The 21,118-nt window shown below is 45.1% G+C and overlaps 1 protein-coding gene across 6 annotated transcripts in view; it reads right to left on the reverse strand.

The window, feature by feature from the left end:
* FOXN3 (forkhead box N3) overlaps positions 1-21,118 on the reverse strand; it is a 458,925-nt gene that overhangs the window by 104,800 nt on the left and 333,007 nt on the right. For all 6 annotated transcript variants that reach the window (XM_073011249.1, XM_073011252.1, XM_073011248.1 and 3 more), the window contains one exon: positions 14,669-14,733. In XM_073011249.1, the coding sequence (XP_072867350.1) occupies positions 14,669-14,733 (65 nt within the window). The remainder of the gene's footprint in view (positions 1-14,668; positions 14,734-21,118) is intronic.

Raw genomic sequence — 21,118 nt, forward strand, 5'->3', positions numbered from 1 at the left:
GTCGCTGCATCTCTTAAATCTACCCTCCTGACCGGCTCGATATGGTCAACTGTGCACTTCTCCATCACAATGTCACTCCAGGCCCCAAAACAAAAGAGACTCCACTGTATCTGCAGCAATGGCAAAAGCTCATTTGGCGAAGCTCACCCAGTAATGAGGCTCATACCAAAGGCAGAGGCCACGAGCAAATGCACAGACAGCACTTGAGCATGACGTGTGTATTTAAAAGCAAAGGGGAAATGTGACGAAGCAGGATGCAGGGAGAAAACATCACCATCTCCCTTTTAGGTAGCTTACCTTCTTCCCTACGGGAAAGAGGACAGGGAGATGAAGGAAATGTGTTTCAGGCAGTTGGGCAATTCCGATAAAGGTAGCTGTGAGCGGGTTTGACCCTGAGGAGATGAGGGTGGCTGGACAGTGGGTTCTTGGGGTAGATGGTACAATTTAAGTCTTACATTTAAATGAGGCATATAAGGAAGGGCTGGGAACTAACATGGGGAACTGCTGCAGGATAGTGAGCACTGCATCACGTGATTACAGTGCGCAAGTTGGCCGGGATCCCTGGTGCTGCAGTGGTCATAGCTGGGTTGATGCTGGAAACACAGGGAAGCAGCTGCCTTCGCTGAGTGATGGGAGGGCAGCTCACCAGGTAGACCAGGAAGCAGGGGCCGGGGCGGTCCTCTGGCTGGGGGAGGGGAAATGGGAGGACAAGTGAGGTAGCAGAAACTCAGATCACTATTAGTTTAGCATGCCTTTGCATTTCTCTCATTATCCAATCTACTTAGGAAAAATAATAATAATCACATCTCAAATCAGTATAATTTGAAGAGTAATTGAGTAATGAAAATCCAGTTCAGAACCAAAGATTTAGCCTCTTCAATCTCACTTGCTAGTTCCCAACTTAATTTTTAAAATTAAGACACCTCTAATGAGACTCAAAATTGTTCACAATGAATCCAAAATGCAGTGAGGGGAAGATCAGATGTTAAAAGAGAAAATGTGTTCCATTTCCAAAATGATCAGAGCATGCGCGCATGTTGGCGGTGGGGGCCGCGGCAGGGGGTGAACACAGTTCTTCTCTATATAAGGCCATCTAACTATAAATGGCATTGGTTGGACATGTGAGTCAATGAACTTGGAGGAAATGGGGATTGCCTAAAATAGCATTTGTGCTATAGACCTGAATTTAGCATTTGAGGGACCTGGCTTTGAATCCTGACTTTGAAAATCCTTCATAATAATACACACACACACACACACACACACACACACACGCTCATCACACTTAAAACATATATGCACCTACACACACATACAGCTACATATTCATTTACACACATACATATGTGTTGCTTGGCTTAGCCAAATGCTCGACTTGAAGCTTCTGTTTCTTCATCTGTAAGATCAGGAAGATACCACCTACCTCTCAAGAAGTGAATGAAATTACATGTAAGCCAGGTCTCTGCAGCTCTAACGGGGGTACGTGGATGTGAGGAGTATTACTACTATGATCCTGCTTTCTTTGTTTAAGTCAAGTCACCGACTCTGAAAACTCTCCAAGCTCACCTTCTATTCTCTCAAGGGACAGTCAAACCATTAAGTGGGCCTCTTAAGACAACAAAGAGGCTGACATGACACTGACACACAGAAATCACCAGTGCTGTATACTTAGTTTAACTAACACTGTTAATTAGAGACACTGTATTCATCAGGACTCTTGACTGTACATAAGAAAAACCTAATTCAGGCTGGCTTAAGTATAAAGGAGAATTTATGAGCCCATCAAATCCAGCCACAGGTAGGGCAAGGAGACAGCGGCCCCTGTCCGTGCGCCTCTGTGCTGGTGCCACTTCCTGTACCCCAGCGGATTCCACGTGCAGGGCTTGTGAGGTCAGCACACCTTGTGGAGCTCCCAGAGCCAGGCTGCGAAGCCCAGGGTGGAATTTTGGCCTGGACTGGGCCACGTGCCCATCCCTCCACCAGTCGCTAAGGTCAGGGAGTGCCTGTAAGAAGCTGGCACCTCCCATTTGGAATCTATGGGAAGCGGAGGGGTGGGAGGAGAAAGCCGTCCTGATAGGGCTACTGGAACCCATACTGTCCATGTGAGCCACAGCAATGTGGGCCCATGACAGCTGCAGAGTTTAAAAGTGAAAACTTCGTAACTATTTCTTTTCCAGGCCATGCATGGCAAAGCACAGAGACAAAAGTCTCCCAGAGCCTGAGAAATACAATACACAAATGATCAGCGCAGAATCGACCTTTATACTGTCACAGCCTTCTTGTTTCTTGTCACAACATCCTCACAAAATCCCTCAAAATGTGGGAAATGAATCCACAACTAGGACGTGGGGAGCGTCTCTACTGGCAGACGTCATCAACACCAAGACCTGTGGTTCTAACTCCTCGCTGCAATGTGTGTCAAGCAGGATCAGATCATCCTGATCAAGCCCTGTTAGACATCACAGTCTGCCGGGCACGGTGGCTCACGCCTGTAATCCCAGCACTTTGGGAGGCCAAGGCGGGTGGATCACGAGGTCAAGAGATCGAGACCATCCTGGCCAACATGGTGAAACCCCGTCTCTACTAAAAATACAACAAATTAGGGGGGCGTGGTGGCGGGCAACTGTAGTCCCAGCTACTCAGGAGGCTGAGGCAGGAGAATCACTTGAACCTTAGAGGCGGAGGTTGCAGTGAGCCGAGATTGTGCCAATCTCAAAACAAAACAAAACAAATGAACAAAAAAACACAAAATCACAGCCTAGGGAAAGAGGGGCCAACCAATGTGTGCTGTGGTGACCATGAGGTAGGCAGTTCAACACAATCCCTTCAACGACTTTGTAAAGTTCTGTGTCACTGCAAGTATGGCTGGCGGTCCTGCAGTCTCCCGGTGGTCTCTGAAACTAGTCTTTGTAAATGTCTTAGTCTAGTTTGCATTCTTGAAACCAAGGGGTTAATTTGATCGGGTCTGCCTGTCCCGCTTGCTTTTGGTCACTTGTTTTTTTGTTATTTCTTTTTCCCTTTTTCCACCAAGCTGAGGCCTTGCCACTGAATGCTGGAATTTGACCTTCACTGGCTACTTTACAGATAACATTCATAGGTCACCACAGTGATGGTCGCAACAGCTGTTTTTCAGGAACTAGGGCAAGCTCCTGTCCAGTTCAAACCAGTTAGGACCACTGCCCCTTCAACTGGGCCTGCGCAAGTGCCAGAGAGGTGGCCTTTTGACATTGGAGGGCCAAAAGCTCCACCCTCAGATCGCGCTAATGCCGCCATTTACTGAACATACTTTGAGATGCCATGGACCCCGACTATGCTTGTGCAGAATGAACCTGTTACTTCATTTTATCCCTATTGCCAATCACCTTTCCCCAAACGTTAGACCACCCTGCTTCCCTAACCCATAAATATCCCTAAGCCTTATCTTCAGGGAGGCGGATTTGAGAGCTGTTCTCCTGCCTCCTCATTTGGTACCTTTGTGAACAAATCTTTTCTCTTTTGGAAAACCCTCCACGTCACAGTGATTGATTTGCTGCACTAAGGCAGAACGGACCTGGACCTGGCTGGAAGCATTCTGGCACAATCAGAGGGACAGATCACAAGCAATTCCAGCCCATCTCCAAGGAACTTTCTTTTTCTGTCATATTTCTGCAGGATCTTAGTCACTCAGAAGGGTCACGAAGAATAGCCAGTCAGGGCTCCTGTTCCACTCCACCCATGGCCATCCCGGGGGCATCTGCCTTATGCATCAGGAGCTTCAATCAGAGGGACAGATCACAAGCAATTCCAGCCCATCTCCAAGGAACTTTCTTTTTCTGTCATATTTCTGCAGGATCTTAGTCACTCAGAAGGGTCACGAAGAATAGCCAGTCAGGGCTCCTGTTCCACTCCACCCATGGCCATCCCGTGGGCATTTGCCTTATGCATCAGGAGCTTCAGAGAGACGCAAAACAGTCTGAAACATTCCTAAAGGTATCACTTCAGTTCAGCCGGCGAAAGATCTATGTTACTATTGCTTTTGCTGCTATCTGTTGGGGGTGGAAGGTACTGAACATCTTAGGAAATTGCAGACCATCGCAGAAATGCTATCATAAGCATCGTTAATTCTATTTATTGGATACCCAATCATCACCAGGTACTGTGCAGGTCTCTGTCCATATATTATCTTTTAATTCTCACAAAATCCCATGAAGTAAGTACTACTGTCTATTTGACTGACTGGAAAGGAAAGGCTCAAGCTCATTGGATGAGTTGTTGGAGGTCACTCGGCTGGTGGGTGGCAGAGGCTGGCCTTTGAACCTAGGGTTGGCCAGCTCCAAGGTCCATATACTTCTCTCCTAGTTATGCTGCCTCCTCTGGAGTGAAGTGTGGCAGTGGCACCTGCTCTTGGGGCACCTACCAAGTGCCAGGGATGCTATACAGACCATCATCAATCCTCACAGCAATCTTGCAAGAGGGATACTTTTTCATTGTACAGTAGCTCAAAGAGGGCTATAAAACTTCCCCAGAATCAGGCGGCAATTAGGAAGCAACGTGAGGAATGGACTCAAGTATGCCTGACTTAAAAGCTGGGGTCATTTACCCTATGCCTGTGTGTCATGACTCACAAAGCCCAACAGGGGACCTGGGGAGAAAGATGGGCAGAGGGACGGCAGGAGAGATTCATTCTGGAAGTTTACACCTGGCACTGGTAAAGGCCTGAGGGCAGGGGCCACATTCACTCATGCATGTGCACACACCTGCACACACACACACGCACCCACTCCCACGTCACGTGCACCGCAGCAGGTACTACCCAGAAACTCTGAGCCATACCTTCTGGTTGTCAAGGGAACCAAACAAGAACACAAACTTGATCCCTTGCAGTTTACAGGTGGATGATTTTAAGTCCATGTCTGAAACTGTCATGTGAACAGCTCACTCAGAATATATTCTAAAGTTATTCTTCCTCATTAAAATCTCTTGGCAATTGTATAAAAATATTTCTAGACTTCCATTTACAGTTCAACAGAATTTCAAGGGAAATGACTTTTTCAATTGTATTTTAAGACTGAGCACTTTGATAAAAGCAGGCTCTGCAGTGCAATGTGATCCAAGGTTGTTTAATCTTTATATTTCATAATCTAACTGATATAATTTAATAGACCAGAAAAACATTTTTAAATGCTCAAAAATTAAGTAAGAGAAGATTCCCATACATGAATTATAATTGGTGTAAAATTACTTGTATCTACATCTGTCTATCTACTAACATAAAATTCACATAGACTAAAATAAAATATTCATTCTATTAAAGAATGGGTGGGTTCCTTTCATTGTGTTAATCTTTGAATGACTAATTTCAGGATTTCCTTTTTCTGTATCTAGGTTTTTAAAATCATAAAGTGAACTACGCAGGAACCAGGAGGGAAAATGAAGCACCTTAATTACTTAAAGAAGACAAAGCTTTCATTTCCATCTTTTTGTCTTATTGTGAATTACTTATAACAGGATTCTCCCTCAGCCCTAGTCTGCAAAACACTGTAGAACACCTAAATATCTAAAGCAGAAAACTGTTTAGAAATATTTATGCCGTTTTGAAGTAAAGGCTGGTGTGAGTCCAGGTGTCTGCGGCTTTGAGCAGAACAATTGCTTCAATTCATCTACAAAATGGGAGTAACCATATCGAATGCATAAGGCTAGTATAAAGAAATAATGCAGGCTGGACGCAGTGGCTCATGCCTGCAATCCCAGCACTTTGGGAGGCTGAGGAAGGTGGATCACCTGAGGTCAGGAGTTTGAGACCAACCTGACCAACATGGTGAAACCCCATCTCTACTAAAAATACAAAAAAATTACCGGGGTGTGGTGGTTGGCACCAGTAATCCCAGCTACTTTGGGAGGATGGGGCAGGAGAATCGCTTGAACCCGGAAGGTGGAGGTTGCAGTGAGCCTAGATTGCACCACTACACACCAGCCTGGGTGACAAGAGCGAAACTCTGTTCAAAAAAAAAAAAGAAGTGATGGCTGCACAATGCCGTGACTACTAAATGCCACTGAACTGTATACTGTAAAATCATTAATTTTATGTTATATGAGTTTCACTTCAATTAAAAAAACTAATAGGCATTACATGTGGATGGTAAAATTATGAGTAATTTTATCTTTAGATTGTCTATTTTCTATAACAAAGACATATTATTTTGGTAATAAAAGCAATTGATGTTATTTGGGGTGGGTAGGGGGGACTGACATTAGAAACAAAAATTAAGCCTGGTGTGGTGGTGCACGCCTGTAATCTCAACAGTTTGGGAGGCCGAGGCGGGCAGATCACCTGAGGTCAGGAGTTTGAGACCAGCCTGGCCAACATGGTGAAAACTCTGTCTCTACTAAAAATACAAAAAGTAGCTGGGCATGGTGGTGCACGCCTGTAGTCCCAGCTACTCAGGAGGCTAAGGCAGGAGAATCACTTGAATCTGGGAGGCAGAAGTTGCAGTGAGCCGAGACCACATCACTGCACTCCAGCCTGGGCAACAGTGCAAGACTCTGTCTCAAAAAATAAAAAAATAAAATAAAATAATACTAATTTGAGGAGAGAGAAAGAGGCATGCTAATACAAAACCCCAGAGCCCTGAAATTTTTTGCTGAAATTGGCCTCCTATTCTTCTATGAGAGTGCTCCTGCCCCTTCCCTCTTTGTGAAACTCTGTACCTTTCATTTCAGTGATTTCCTCAGTTTTGGACTGAGCCGCTGCTTCTTCATGGCCACTGCTGTTTGCTACTGCTGCTCTCATTGCTGTAAACCTAGCTCTTGAATATGAGTCAGCTCTCTGGACCTTTTCCTCTTTTCCATTCTATACCCTCCTGCAAAGATCATCTATGCCCATAACCTAGGCCCATAAGCTTCCTCCCCACCCTGACTCCAAAGTCTAGCCTCAGTCTCCACCTCCTACTGAACAGTTATCCTGAAACATGAGATTAAGCCCACACACACCCCAGTAGGGGCCTAGCCCGGAGGAAGCTCTTAATAAAGCCTCGCGATTTCCTGACTCCTCTGTTTCTGTTCACAAAACTGCCATTTTCTCAGTGTGCATCACTGGATTTTGGTTAAAATGGTTACTATAGACGGGTAGCGGGAAGAGCTGAAATTAAAGTCAGACAGGAAAACACAGGATATCTGACTGGTATTTTCCCAGATTCCACACCAGGCTGTAGCCACTGGGGAAGTAGGTGGGTAACTGGAGATTGGGCAAATTTGCCATCAAGAGATGGCAAAGATCAGAACCAACCAAAGCCTTCTTTTTAAATTGCATTTCCTTGTATTTTTAAAGTAACTTAAGACTGTGTTCTGCACGTTCTCAGTGACCACATAAAACCTTGAGAGATCACAGCTGCTGACCAGCAGCCCTGTAAATTCACCGCTGATTGTAAGCAAAAGCAGCTAGCTGACTCTATTACTGCAGTTACAGATATATCTTTACAAAGAACTCAGTGCAGAACAATAAGACAAATGATGCCAAGGATAAAGGGCCCCTCCTTGAAACCAGAGGGCCTCTGCAGGCCCAAAGAGGACAGAAGGCAATTAGGACTTAGGGGTTGGGGGGAATGGAGAGAGGTTTTCTTGTTTTCCTTTTGTCATTGCTAATTTTTTTTTTTTTAATGTGTATGCCTGAGGGTGAGAATCAGGAGATTTATGCATTAGGTGGATGCCCTCCTTTGCAAAATGGACAAAAGAGTCAGCTTGCGGAGCAGATTAGACAGAAGAGGCCAAAGAGCCCAGGGGCTTCAAGCTCCGACCAAATGGGAAAGCAATGAGTGGGCGAGGGTCAGGGCAAATCCAAACAAAACCTGGGATTCACTGGTCCTTCCAGAGAGGTAAGGGGTGCCAGGACTCCAGGCCAGAGGCTGTGGCCAGACGCAGAAGTCTGGTAGTGACATCCTGGTCATATCAGAGGGTGACATGGAAAGTGGAAATCATGAGAAAGGCAGGTGTTTGGGAAAATGCTCCTTTGGTGACTTTTGGAAGTTTTTCAGCTGGAATATACCTATGAGAATGAGTGATTGGAAACCTGAGGCATGAAACACTGAAGGCTAAAGCTGACTTCTTATGGAGCATTTGTGAGGTGTCAGGCCCCAGAGTGACTGTGACATTCACAGTTCTTTAATCTTCACCAAGATTACAAAGATCACCAAGACCTTGGGCCTCAGGTTTGATTGTAAAATGGGGTTGTGAGAAACATATCTCGCAGCCCCATTTTACAGACAATCAAACCTGAGGCACAAGGTCAGGCCTAGAGAGGGAGCGATTTGGCTCCAGTTTGATGTGGTGCTAAAGCCCGTGCTCTTTCACACAGCTATGTGTGCCCCTGCTGTGAATATATACTTGGAGAGTATCGAGTACAGCTTGGTACTTGTGAGCCGGGTGAACTTCTCAAAGAAGCAGTCCTATTTATGAGGAATTAAAAGTGTCTGAGATAAAGATATGTAAGAATTCTCCTTCAGATTTATGCATACATCCAACAGGCTCTGGGCATCTTCAGCCTTTGCCCCATTCCGAGAACTCCCCTTACAGATGGGCAAGAGGCGTTTTAGCCAGGAAGGTGAAGAGCGCAAAGAAACCACATTCGGAGGATTTTAGCCCTATTTTCCTAAGAGTCACAGTTTTGTAAAGTATTTCAGTAGCTAACCTTGACTGGGAATTTAGCATGAACTGTCCTATGTGCTTGACTAGTGGGATTCCACCAAATCCTCGCCAGGACTCCAGGAGACAAGCATTGTCATGACTCCCAAAGAGAAGTTAAGCCAGCTGCCCAAGAAGCCAACACAGGGTTCACTTCCAGGTCATCCAAACCTATAATAGATCGTATTGCCTCCCTAAGATCCACAGGACCATGGAAAACCATCTTGTTTGGGGATGGGGATCTTCAGCCAGCCTGCCACCCACTCTGTCCTCTCCTTGCACCCACAGCTGGCTGAAGGTAACACTCTTTCTCCACTGAGCCGGAGCTAAGCATCAAAATCCATTCTGACCTATTTTTGGGGAAGTTGCTAGAGTGGAACAGAGCTGGTACTAGATAGGGAATCTTTGCCATCACTGAGGTCCGCTCCTTAATTTGCAAATGAAGCGCTAAGTATACCATGTGGCTTGTCCAAGGTCACCAAGTTTACCAAGGGAAGGGCTGAGACCAGAACCCAGGTCCCTTGACTCATAAGCCAGTGTTCCTTCCACTATAACTTCCTCTTGAGCCTCTCATGGCATGAAAGACAACCAAGGTGAGGTATCTCATACATCTCAGTAGTAAAAGTTCGTAGTAGAGTTATGAGAAGGGGCAAGGGTTGTGGAGGGTGGGTGATCAACACTATTACTCCCAAGTAAGTTTGGACATGAAGCCAATCTAGAACATGGGAAACTGGTATTCCTCAAAGCAAGTCATCTAACAATCATGTCAACTTCATGCACATTCTACGGATTGCACGTGCATTGGTGCACATGGATGAACAGCATGCATCTCACAGCAGAAGACCTGGTTTCCTTTTTCCCTATTTAAGCTGTGGGGATGGGTAGGTGGGAGTCTAAGGCAACACAATCCTGCTCTGTGAGCTGAAAATGCCTTTAAGTCCTTCCATTACATTAGCTCGTCCAGTGTGAGTTGTCAGAAGTGAATGGATGGCCAGGCACCGTGGCTTATGCCTGTAATCCCAGCACTTTGGAAGGCCAACGCGGGTGGATCACCTGAGGTCAAGAGTTCGAGACCAGCCTGGCCAACACAGTGAAACCCTGTCTCTACTAAAAATATATAAAAATTAGCCAAGTGTGGTAGTGGGTGCCTGTAATCCCAGCTACTTGGAAGGCTGAGGCAGAAGAATCACTTGAACCCGGGAGGCGGAGGTTGCAGTGAGCCAAGATCACACCACTGCACACCAGCCTGGGTGACAAGAGCGAGACTCCGTCTCAACAACAACAACAACAAAACCAACACAAGTGAAAGGAAATAAAATCTGATAATTTATTTTAATTCTACCACTACATCCTAGGGACACGGAGTTGATAATAATTAGTGGCCCAATACTAAAGTGATGGAGAAAAGGAAGAGGGAAGAATGACCAGAAGGGTGTAAGGGTGTCAAGTGAGTCACTGGAAAGGTTGGTAAAACCAGTGGCTTCATCTGTGCTGACGGTGGCTGGGCTTCATAGAGTGGGTGGGCCAAGCAGCCTTTTCCAAGAAGGGCTAGGACTTGTGGTCTGACCACAGAACGGGCCGTGAGTGGTTGAGAGGGTGGGACCTGGACTTCCCCTGGGGATCTCCAGCCGAACCCAGGACTGGACACACAGAGATGTATCATAAAGAAATGCTTGCAGGTGGGGTGAGGAGGGTAGGCTCAGGGAATGCTTGCTTAGAGGAAGAGCTAGAAATAAAAGCAGGCCAGAATGGTCAGGCAGTAGCTCCTCTCTGAACAAAACTCCGTGGGGGGCTCCGAGGCCGACAGGGCCTACAAAGGCCAAGAGGGCAGAACTGGGAAATAAAATCAGCATGGCTTGTGGCAACTTTCAGCAGAAGGCATGAAGCTACCAAGAGCAGAGGTGCTTATGTCGTTTTGGGATGAAACCAGCAGAGACCAGATGAAGGGTCAGATCAGGGGTGAGGAATGTCTTTAATTATGAATCACTGACTCATTACAACAAATCATCCAAGGGTGATGTTTTAATAAAGTAACCTAATTTTAAGTATGATGGGTGAATGGAATATGGGGGAGGGGGACAGGGAGTTTGGAAATGGAAAAATGTAAAACAGACTTTATTCTCTTTGTTAACAAAATAAGAGAGATTAGTAAATGAATTAAATGAATAAAATAAAAACACATTTCAAACATTTAGAGACCATAACATAGAGATGCACAGACACAAGAAGAAGGGACAGTGGGGACACCTGTCAGCTGGCCACGCCTGCAGGGCTCTGAATAAGCCACTCTTCTGTTCAGCCCGCCCTGGGTCCCCTCTGCACAATGAGCTTGTCCCCTTCTAATGCTGTGCCTGGTTTCCATTGTACAAGAACTGAAGTGCTCTCTAGCCTGCTGAAACTGTCTATAGCAGCCTAGATGGCATTTAAAATAAAGACTGTGAACTGATGAAATGACCAATTATGTTAAGTACCCATGCCTGGTGTAATCCAAACCAAATTTTACCCCATTATCCTCAAAACTGAGAGGTGATTCAGCAGCCCTTCTTGCCAGTGATTCTGAACCAAAATACAGACACTGCACCCGACGTCCAAGGAGGACCTCGAGAACAACCAGTTAATTCTTGCAATTCAAGGAGGACCTCGAGAACAACCAGTTAATTCTTGCAATTGGTTTTGTGCTGGGAAAAATAAAGGTACTAAGTTTCCATTCTAAACCAAACAACGATTAGATCACGAAAACTGGTGCCCCGCTGTAACTATTAGGTCATTTTGATTTCAACTTCGTTTCAGGTTTTAACTTCCATTATTTCCTCTTCGGCCATTGCATTACTCTTCCCGTCGCTATCCAAAGGTGTCTATGAAGTGCTCAGGTTCCGCGCTGTTGCTATGATCTCTGTGAAGCTACATTCTCTGGTTATTTCTTTCTTGCAATTACTTTTTTTTTTTCTCTATTTCCACACACCCATATCTATTTGCTTTTCTAAGGCCTTAAGTGTCAGTTCTCCCAAGAAGTGACAGCCCCTCTGCTCCCACCCTTCTGACAAAAATACGTCTCCCTCCTCTACACGACAGGGCACCCCCATTGTATTAGTCCATTTTCACGCTGCTGATAAAGACATACCCGCGACTGGCTCATTTATAAAGAAAAAGGGGATTAATGGACTCACAGCTCCACGTGGCTGGGGAGGCCTCACAATCATGGTAGAAGACAAAAGATACATCTTACATGGCAACAGACAAGGGAGAATGAGAGCCAAGCAAAAGGGAAACCCGTTATAAAACCATCAGATCTCGTGAGAATTACTCACTACCACAAGAATAGTATCGGGGACACGGCTCCCATGATTCAGTGACCTCCCACCGGGTCCCTCCCACAACACGTGGGGATTATGGGAGCTACAATTCAAGATGAGATTTGGGTGGGGACACAGCCAAACCACATCCTACTTATTTTCCTATCCTGCATTATTGAGACCTGGGGAGACCACTCCGTGAAGTAAGTGATCCCCCACACTGGTTCGATTCTGCCAGTCCTGCTAGTGATCCGTGACTTATGATCCATAACCCCAGCTGGCTTCTGCTGGCCAGTCACTGGTCCCACAGCACCCTAAAGAAAGATCCCATGTCACCCCCATGTGACCAAACTGCACCTTCTCCCCCAGCACCGAGAATTGGCGTCTTTGGGGACAAGCATCCTGGTTCTACTTGCCCTCAATTCCAATGCCTGTGGCTGGAACCTATTAACAGAGTTCCCTACTGATCTGATTATCTAGAAAACTTCCCTTCCACTTGCTATAGGGAAAAAGGAGGGATTTTTGAAATACAGAAAATAGAAAGTGAGAAATCAAATCATTTTTGAAAATAGAAAGTGAGAAATCAAAAACCTGAGAAAGTGGCATTAAACAGGCACATTTTCTTCTACTTGATTCTCACCCAAACCTTCCCCTGGCATGACTGGACTGTCCCTTCTTTAGATACTCCTATCTTTATTCGCAAAACTCTTGCTTGTGGGCATTACCAACTTTCCCATGGCCCAGAACCACCCACCAAAGGAACACAAAAATAGTAATTAGGAAGAACACCCATAGATTCCAAAAAAATACTATCCACAACAAAAGTGTCTCCAGAACTCTAGGGAATGAAGAAACATCACAGAAAAAAAAAAATGAATGTTAACAAATCTCTGCCCACCCTCCCAAGCTCTCACCAAGATTCTTCTGATTTTCAATGTACAAAATTTTAATGGGTTGCATTTAACTGGAGGTGGATTCAATAAGCATCTGAAATCTGTCCTAGTTTAATTCACAGTGCCTAGAGCAATTGGGGGAATCTGTAACCCTGTCAGGAAAAGAAAATAAGTCAACACCCACAGGATAATCTCATACTGACATCTCTCAACTTCGGAAACCTTATCAATATTATTTCCCTCATGTTTTTGCCCCACAGAAATGAACAAAAAGAACTTACCTAATGCCAAAGTGAATGAATAAAAATCATGAGAAAGGGCTCTAAGAAAACAAAATCTCTTTTCTCAAAATAATCCAAACCTGAATGATATTCATGTCACTGCTATAGTTCTAGAGGAAAAATGACGCACATAACTTTGAAACTCACTTGAAAAGAACCCAAAGGCTGATCCTAATCAGTTTCCACTTCTACTATCTGAAGAGAAAACAGAATAGATTTTTTTAAATTATGTGTTAATTTTTGAGAGTGGAGGGACTTCCTTTTGTTCTCTTAAACATTTAGGATATCTACGATGATTACTAAAATTAGGTTTAACCAAACTTGCCTGACTACACTTCACCTATACCAAGCAAAAATACAAAGAAATGCTTAAGTTTCCAATTTCACAGACTATTAAAATGACAGTATGCAATTGCGTGGCCTATAAATCAGCACTAAAAATGTGATGACATCTCTCACAAGGGTTTGAGCTACTACGGAAACCTGAAGATACATGTCCCTCTTCTTAACCACACTTACCTTCTACTCCTTCACACATATGGCCGGCCTTCAGCCCGTACTCTTAAGGGAAAGAGGCTAAACAGCTCTCAACCAATCAATAGACACTAAAATCCCTCACCATAAGCCCAGTGTAGTTCAAACACTCTTAGCAGAGCCAAACCCATCTGCATTTGGCCAGCGGGGCCTGTCTGACTCCTAGCCAATCAACAGAAGTAGGAGGGATAGAAAGCTCCAAAGCCCCTGGGAACCACCTAATTCCACTTTATTTACAGAACCGATATCCAAAATAGCGATAACCCCAAAGTAATTTCTAAAAGTATTAAAAATGAACCTCTTTGCTATTTTTTAAATCATTTATTCCTCCTTAACTTTGGCCATTTCAAAAGGAACTTAATGGCAAAAGTAGAGAAGAAGGGGTAGTTGGAATTCCGTGGGCACGCCGGCTGGGGACTAGGACAAGGCAGCTGAGTTGGGCGGGACAACAGCAAGGGTGTCCCCTGTAGGTGACACTTGTGGGGACCAATGTAGGGTGACTGGACTCTGAACCTCAGAACAAACCACGGCCAAGCTCCCAGGTACACGGAGATGTCGGGCAACAGCAAGCAATGCATGTACCTCCATCCTGATACAAGTGCCAGAAGAGCCAAACCCTCCTTTTGCAGCTCAAGTTTTTGAAACACGTAAAGGGGTTTGCTTTTATCAGCCCGGTTTATATTCCTGTCACATTCTAATTACCACGTAATTCCAATGTCACCAAAGCAAGCCAAACACTTCCGGAATATGACCAGTGACAGCGGGCCAAAGCAGCAGTCCTTAGAGGCCTGGTTTCGGACTCATGATTCACAGCAACCAAGAGGCTTGAGTAGGAAGAAATAAAGGGAACTGGATAAAGAGACCCCACCCACAACAGTCACACTTCTCCAGAGAGCGGCCACTCCTAAACGGGACAGACTCTCCGGTTTGACACCAAGCACAAAGGAGTGATGAAAGGCAGGTGGGTGAGGGGGAGGGGGAGGGAGAGGAAGGGGTGTTGCTAGGGACCTACCTTGGAGAAGGGCTCCATTTCTCTTGAAGAAGGTACTGCCCGGCCAGATGGGTGGACCTGATGTGCTGAAAGAGAAGAGAAACTAGCATAAGGCCAAGTTCATCTGCACTCACACACCTGCAACCCCTCCCCACACTTCCCTCAAAACATTTCCCCAAGCATGCATTATGGACACCCTTTGAAAACGCATCCTGGAAAACCACGAGGTCTGCTTTATTGTAAACAGGTTTCATATTTCACAGTGCAGAACCTACCTGTGTGAGCATTCTGTTTATCACCTTGACCCTGCTCACACCTGGGCACTGAAATCACCGACCGATACACAAAATGGCAAATTCACATGGTCTAATGGCACAGCATATAACTTCAGAATATTTGCTAACCTGTTCATAATTTCATGAATGTATGTGACAAGGAACTCCTAATCATGTTTTCTGAGACCAAGTGGGTTTTCCAACACTTCCTCGTGCCACCTGCCTGCTACAAATGCAAACTTGCCTTTCTCGGCATTTCTACCACTAATTCCTCAATATACGGAGATGACCTTAATCGACTTCCTCCTTCCCCCCTCTTCTCTTGTTTCATATCCTGTTTTCAACTTCTTGGCTTAAAATGTTGCACTCCATACCCTATAAAACATTTTGCAGATATGTTACCACCCAGAGTGTGGTAACAGGAGAGGCAATAGGAAAGATCAATATATCACGAAGACACTTACTGCATTTATAGATGAGCATTTTCACTGTTTTAAGACTGCCAGTAGAAAACTTTATAACCAAGCCAGTCTTAGTAACGTGTCCTTAGAGTGGAAAGTAGGTTATATTCTAAATCAAGGATTGGTTTAGATAAACGTTAGAGAGTACTTAGTCAAAAATGTTACTACATCCAGCCCAAGAGGCAGCATAAATTATTTTCACCGAAATAGTACATGACAAATTATATTGGTTAATGCATTATCAATCACCTTCAACATGAGAAAAATAGGTTCGAGTAATACGTTTCTAAGTTTGGCAGAAACACACACACACACAGGAATCTGAAGGGCTCTGCGGTGAATGCTCCACCAGTGAACCAGGATCTCTAGTTATCTAGGACAGCAATACTGTTACCAAGCAGAAATGCCAATGACACATTCTGCCCACTGGAATTTCATTACCAGAGGTACATATAGTACAGCAGGTATAGGGACACATTACATGATTGAGGAGGAATAGGGGGGAAGAAGAAATGAGCTACAGCACAAAAATACTATCACACATCAAAATCATGTCAAACGTGCTAGAAAATACATACTATAAACCTTGATGTTAATGAACCTTTTGTTTTGTTTTGTTTTGGATCCACTATACTAAAATTAAATGAGCATCATGCATCTCAGCCATGGTATTTCCAGCAGCCTGATTCTCAGCCAGGCAGTTGTGATCACAGAGTGGCCAGGAGCTACACAGGGTAACAGCAGACCAGACTGGAGTCTCAGGATGATGATACCAGCCGATTGCTCTTCCACTGGATTCCGATCTTACTCTGTTTCAGGGCACTTAAGGCTCAAAGTTGCATGAAGAATAATGTGCATTAAAACACTTAAGATTATCTTTTAACAATCCCAGCAAGCTCTCAGGATTTTACCATCTTATTTTTATAACAAAGCAGGGAACAGCAAGCTGGCTGTTGCCAAGACGGAATCACCTGATTTATAAAGATATTTTAAAACTGAGGACTTCGTTATAGCAGAGTTGGTGTTTCTAGAGAATTCAATAATTGAGTATTACTGCAGGAGCCTGAATATCCAGCTTACTTCCATCCAAATCTCTTCTTTATCCTGACCTTGATTTGGCTGAAAACTGAGTAGACATCAGGCATGGAGCAGTATGGGGAATGAAGGTCGGATAAATCCAGTGGTTTAGATAAGGAAAATTCTCTGTATGATAGAAATCTACCTAAAGATTCTTACAACATCCTTTAAATGTACTTAAATCACTGACAGTTCTATGGTCAATCTGTGGTGCTGTGGAACTTATCTATACTCTAGTAGTGGAGAGAGACTTCAACTGCTGACCACCTTCTCTTTCCTGGCCCCTGTTGTAATTGATGAATTCACACGTGGTCTCTTTCCAGCTCCGGGTAAGTCAGCTCCTGCCATGCTAAATGCCAAGTTTTCAAGCTCCTTGGCCCATATCTACACACTTCTTTTGGGTGGTTCCTCAAAATGACATCTTCTAACTGTGAGAAGAGCCAAGGATTTATTAAGCCCCGGTTGAGAATTGTGCTTGGTGTTGAGAAAGACTTGAGGGGAAAATTTAAAACCCTATTTTATGATCTCTAAGAACCTGATGTCATACTTACCTGGCTCCAGACTCCTCTGACTGTATCTAATGAGACCAGTGATGCCTATAGACAGACTCAAATTTATGTCTCCAGTGGCTGCAGGTTGGGAAGGCAACAAGCTTGATTTTTTTCCCCCTCCATCTGAAGATGTCCCTGGATAATTGGCCCTTAAAGCTTAAAGTTGGTTAAAACCACACATGGTACATGAAATGACTTAGAAATGTCTATTAACCGCAGTAATTCAGAGACAAAACCAGTGATAGAAGTCTTTGTGGGAGGAGTTGTAAACCACCCATTCTCAGGCAGCTCAAGAGCGGGGAGGGTGGGAGTGGTAGGTGCAGGGGAAGAACGGGGTGCTCTCCATACCCAGCCATGTAAATATCACTGCCACGAGAAATGACCATGGGGGCCCCTTCCTAACCCTGAGTGGGTTTTAATCACCTTAAAATGGCGTTTGCATTGCTTGACAATAGGATCAAGTTGCCATTTACTGAGCATAGTAATCAACCCCTTTCCGTGGAATCCTCTAATTCTGCAGGGTGAGCAGGGCAGAAATCACCTTCCTGGTTTTTGGGGTTTTTTTTGACAGAGTCACGCTCTGTCACCCAGGCTGGAGTGCAGTGGTGCGATCTCGGCTCACTGTTACCTCCGCCTCCCAGGTTCAAGCGATCTCCTGCCTCAGCCTCCCAAGTAGCTGGGATTACAAGCACCTGCCAGCAAGCCCAGCTAATTTTTGTATTTTTAGTAGAGACGGGGTTTTGCCAACTGATTTCATTGGCCAGCTAGTCTCAAACTGCTGACCTCAAGTGATCTGCTCGCCCTGGCCTCCCAAAGTGCAGGGATTATAAGGGTGAGCCACCATGCGTGACCCAGCCATTCTTCTTTTTTCAATTTTTTTTAATTGAGATGAGATCTTGCTCTGTTGCTGAGGCTGGTCTCAAACTCCTAGCCTCCAGTGATCCTCTTGCCTCATCCTCCCAAAGCACTGGTGGTGTGAGGTACCATACCTGTCCACCTTCCCTGTTCTATAGGGAGACAGACAGAGGTCCTGAGAGGCAAAAGGACTTGCCCAAGGCACGGTATGACAAGTTAGTCATGATCAACCCAAGAAGGACTAGGGCTTGCCCACTGTACCATAGAAACACACACAGCAACAGCTCCAATTTCATTTCTACTCTTCCAGCTTTCCTCTTCTGCACTTCCAGCACTAAACTCTTAGTCATCCTTCTCCATGGAAGAAGGCTGTGCACGGTATTTTGCTACGACTCTCTCTAAGGCAGTCCCAGGTTAGAAAAAGCAATCAGGCTATCCATATGTGAAAGACACGCAGGCTCCTATTAGCAGAAACAATACAACGCCAGTGCCACAAATGTCTCATTTCAATAACACGCATGACCTTTGGCAGTATAAGCCAGACCAACTTTGCAACAAAGAAAGCAGACCAATAGGTTAAGAGGACCTTGCCAGCCAGCAAGGTGGAGTGCGACCTGGCATTTGAGAACATTGATCCAGCTGACTGTTAAGAGCAGCGCTGAGCCTGCAGATCCCAAGAGGTGAGTGATACCATCCTGAACAGCATACCCGGCGGCTGCCAGAGACTCAGCCCTCAGTCATTCCCGGACCCCGCACTCTGAGCTGCGCTACCTCCAGCTCCCAAAGGGATACCCTGAGTCAACAGGTCGGACAGCCTGAGGGTGGCTCTTAGCAAGATGACGTGATCCATCATGTGTTCTCTCTACACCCAGGAACCTTAACCATTGTGAGAATCAGCTGGATTATAAACAGAGACCCCAAGAAGTTCCATCAAGACCCACACCTGTATTCACCAGCTGAACTTTCTGTGGATCTCAATGAGAAATAAATTAAGAAAAGGACTGTTTTCTAAGATCTCACCTGTCAAATGTGAACTAGGACCTCTAAAAGAGAGAAGAGAGCCAGGCGTCACTGGCTCACGCCTATAATCCCAGCACTTTGGGAGGCCAAGGTAGGCAGATCACGAGGTCAGGAGTTCGAGACCAGCCTGACCAACATGGTGAAACCCCATCTCTACTAAAAACACAAAAATTAGCCAGGCGTGGTGGCGCATGCCTGTAATCCCAGCTCCTCAGGAGGCTGAGGTAGGAGAATTGCTTGAACCCAGAAGGCGGAGGTTGCAATAAGCCAAGATCGCACCACTACACTCCAGCCTGGGTGACAGAGCAAGACTCCGTCTCAAAACAAAAAAAAAAAAAAGAGAGAAAAGGATGCTATAACACGGATGAACCTTGAAAGCAAGCTAAGTGAAATAAGTCAGAATAAATAAACAAATACTGTCTGATTCCACATAGAAGAGGTATCTAGAGTAGTCAAATTCACAGACACAGAAAATGGAATGGCGGTTGCTAGAGACTTGGGGAAGGGGGAGTAAGGGGTTTAACTGGTAAAGAGGTTCAGTTTTACAAGACGAAAAGAGTTCTGGAGGTTGGTTGTACAACGATGTAAATGCACTTAACATTACAGAACTGCATACTTATAAAATAGTTAAGATGGTAAACTATATGTATTTTACCACAATTTTTTTTTTTTCTTTTTGCAGTGGGGTCTTGCTCTGTCACACAGGTTGGAGTGTAGCGGCAAAATCTCGGTTCACTGCAGCCTCCACCTCCTGGACTCAAACGATCCTCCTGCCTCAGCCCCCAGAGTAGTTGGGACTACAGGCGCACACCACTATGCCTGGCTAAGGTTTTGTGTTTTTTTTTTTTTCAGGACAGGATCTCACTGTGTTGCCCAGGCTGGTCCCAAACACCTGGGCTCAAGTGATCTGTGCACTTCAACCTAAAAAATTTTTGTTAATGTATAAAGAGACGAGTAGGGAGGGGAGGGGGGAGAGGAGTAGGGAGGGAAGAAGGGAAGGAGGAGGAAGAAAGAATGGAGAGATAGAGATGGTAAGAAGGACTCTGAAAAAGTGAATGAAAGCCTTAAGTGTTTGGGGTGGGAAGAAATGAAGAATATCTGAATGTTCCCTGTGGTCAGCTCTCTGCCAGAATGGTCCACAGCACACAAAAAAGCAGAAAGCCCAAACCAAGAGGGATGGGGTGGGGGGAGAAAATGGGTGTAGCAAGACCAGCCCATCCTGATTTAGCACTCATGGAGGCCAGAGTTTACCCACTACTCTTAAGTAACTGAGCACAGAGTCCCATCATACTCTTAGCGCTGGAGATGGACTGTGATGGCAATCTCTTCAGATGGGTGGCATCTTCCACCAGACTGCGTTTTCCCAGGAATAAAACCGTCAAGGTAGTTGTAACAAAGGGAGAATCACCCCCCAAAAATCCTTAAAATTCCATTGTTTTGCCTTATAACTGGGGATTAATCACCAGGAAATAATAGAAAACCAAATGTGACCTACGCCACACTGTAACGGGCTCTTTGGGTGAAGGATGTCAGTCGCTGGCATTTGGAACCCAGGAACCAGAGCAGGCTGGACAGAGACGTGTGTGGGAAGCTTCACAAAATACCACTCACTGTTCGAGAAGCATCACTAAGAGCACAGATGAAAGTTCAGATTCTCGGGGACACTCTCGACACTTCTAACCCTCCAAATAAGCTTGAGTGTCCCGGCAATTAAAAGGGATCTCTGTGGCCACAGGGTCTAATCCAGGGTGAAGTGGAGACAGCGTGGGATTTGGACTCAGGAAATTTGCTTAAAACACAGACTGAAAGTCTTTTAACTTGTCAAAGTCTCAATTCCATGCCTGCAAGCCGGGACAAATGATAGTATCTAGTGTGTGAGAATAAAATGAGATGATGGGTATGAAAAAAAAAAATGCTTTCTAGACTGTAAAAATCCCAGAGCTGGTTTTTCTTTTTGTTGTTTTTGGTTTTGAGACAGACTCTTGCTCTGTCTTTCAGGCTGGAGTGCAGTGGTGTGATCTGGGCTCACTTCAACCTCTGCCTCCCAGGTTCAAGCAATTCTCCTGCCTTAGCCTCCCGAGTAGCTGAGATTACAGACACGCATCACCACGCCTGGCTACTTTTTGTGTTTTCAGTAGAGACACAGTTTCGCCATTGGCCAGGCTGGTCTCCAACTCCTGACCTCAAGTGATCCACCTGCCTTGGCCTCCCAAAGTGCTGGGATTACAGGTG

This window comes from Chlorocebus sabaeus, chromosome 24, assembly GCF_047675955.1.
Source record: "Chlorocebus sabaeus isolate Y175 chromosome 24, mChlSab1.0.hap1, whole genome shotgun sequence".
NCBI lineage: Eukaryota > Metazoa > Chordata > Mammalia > Primates > Cercopithecidae > Chlorocebus > Chlorocebus sabaeus.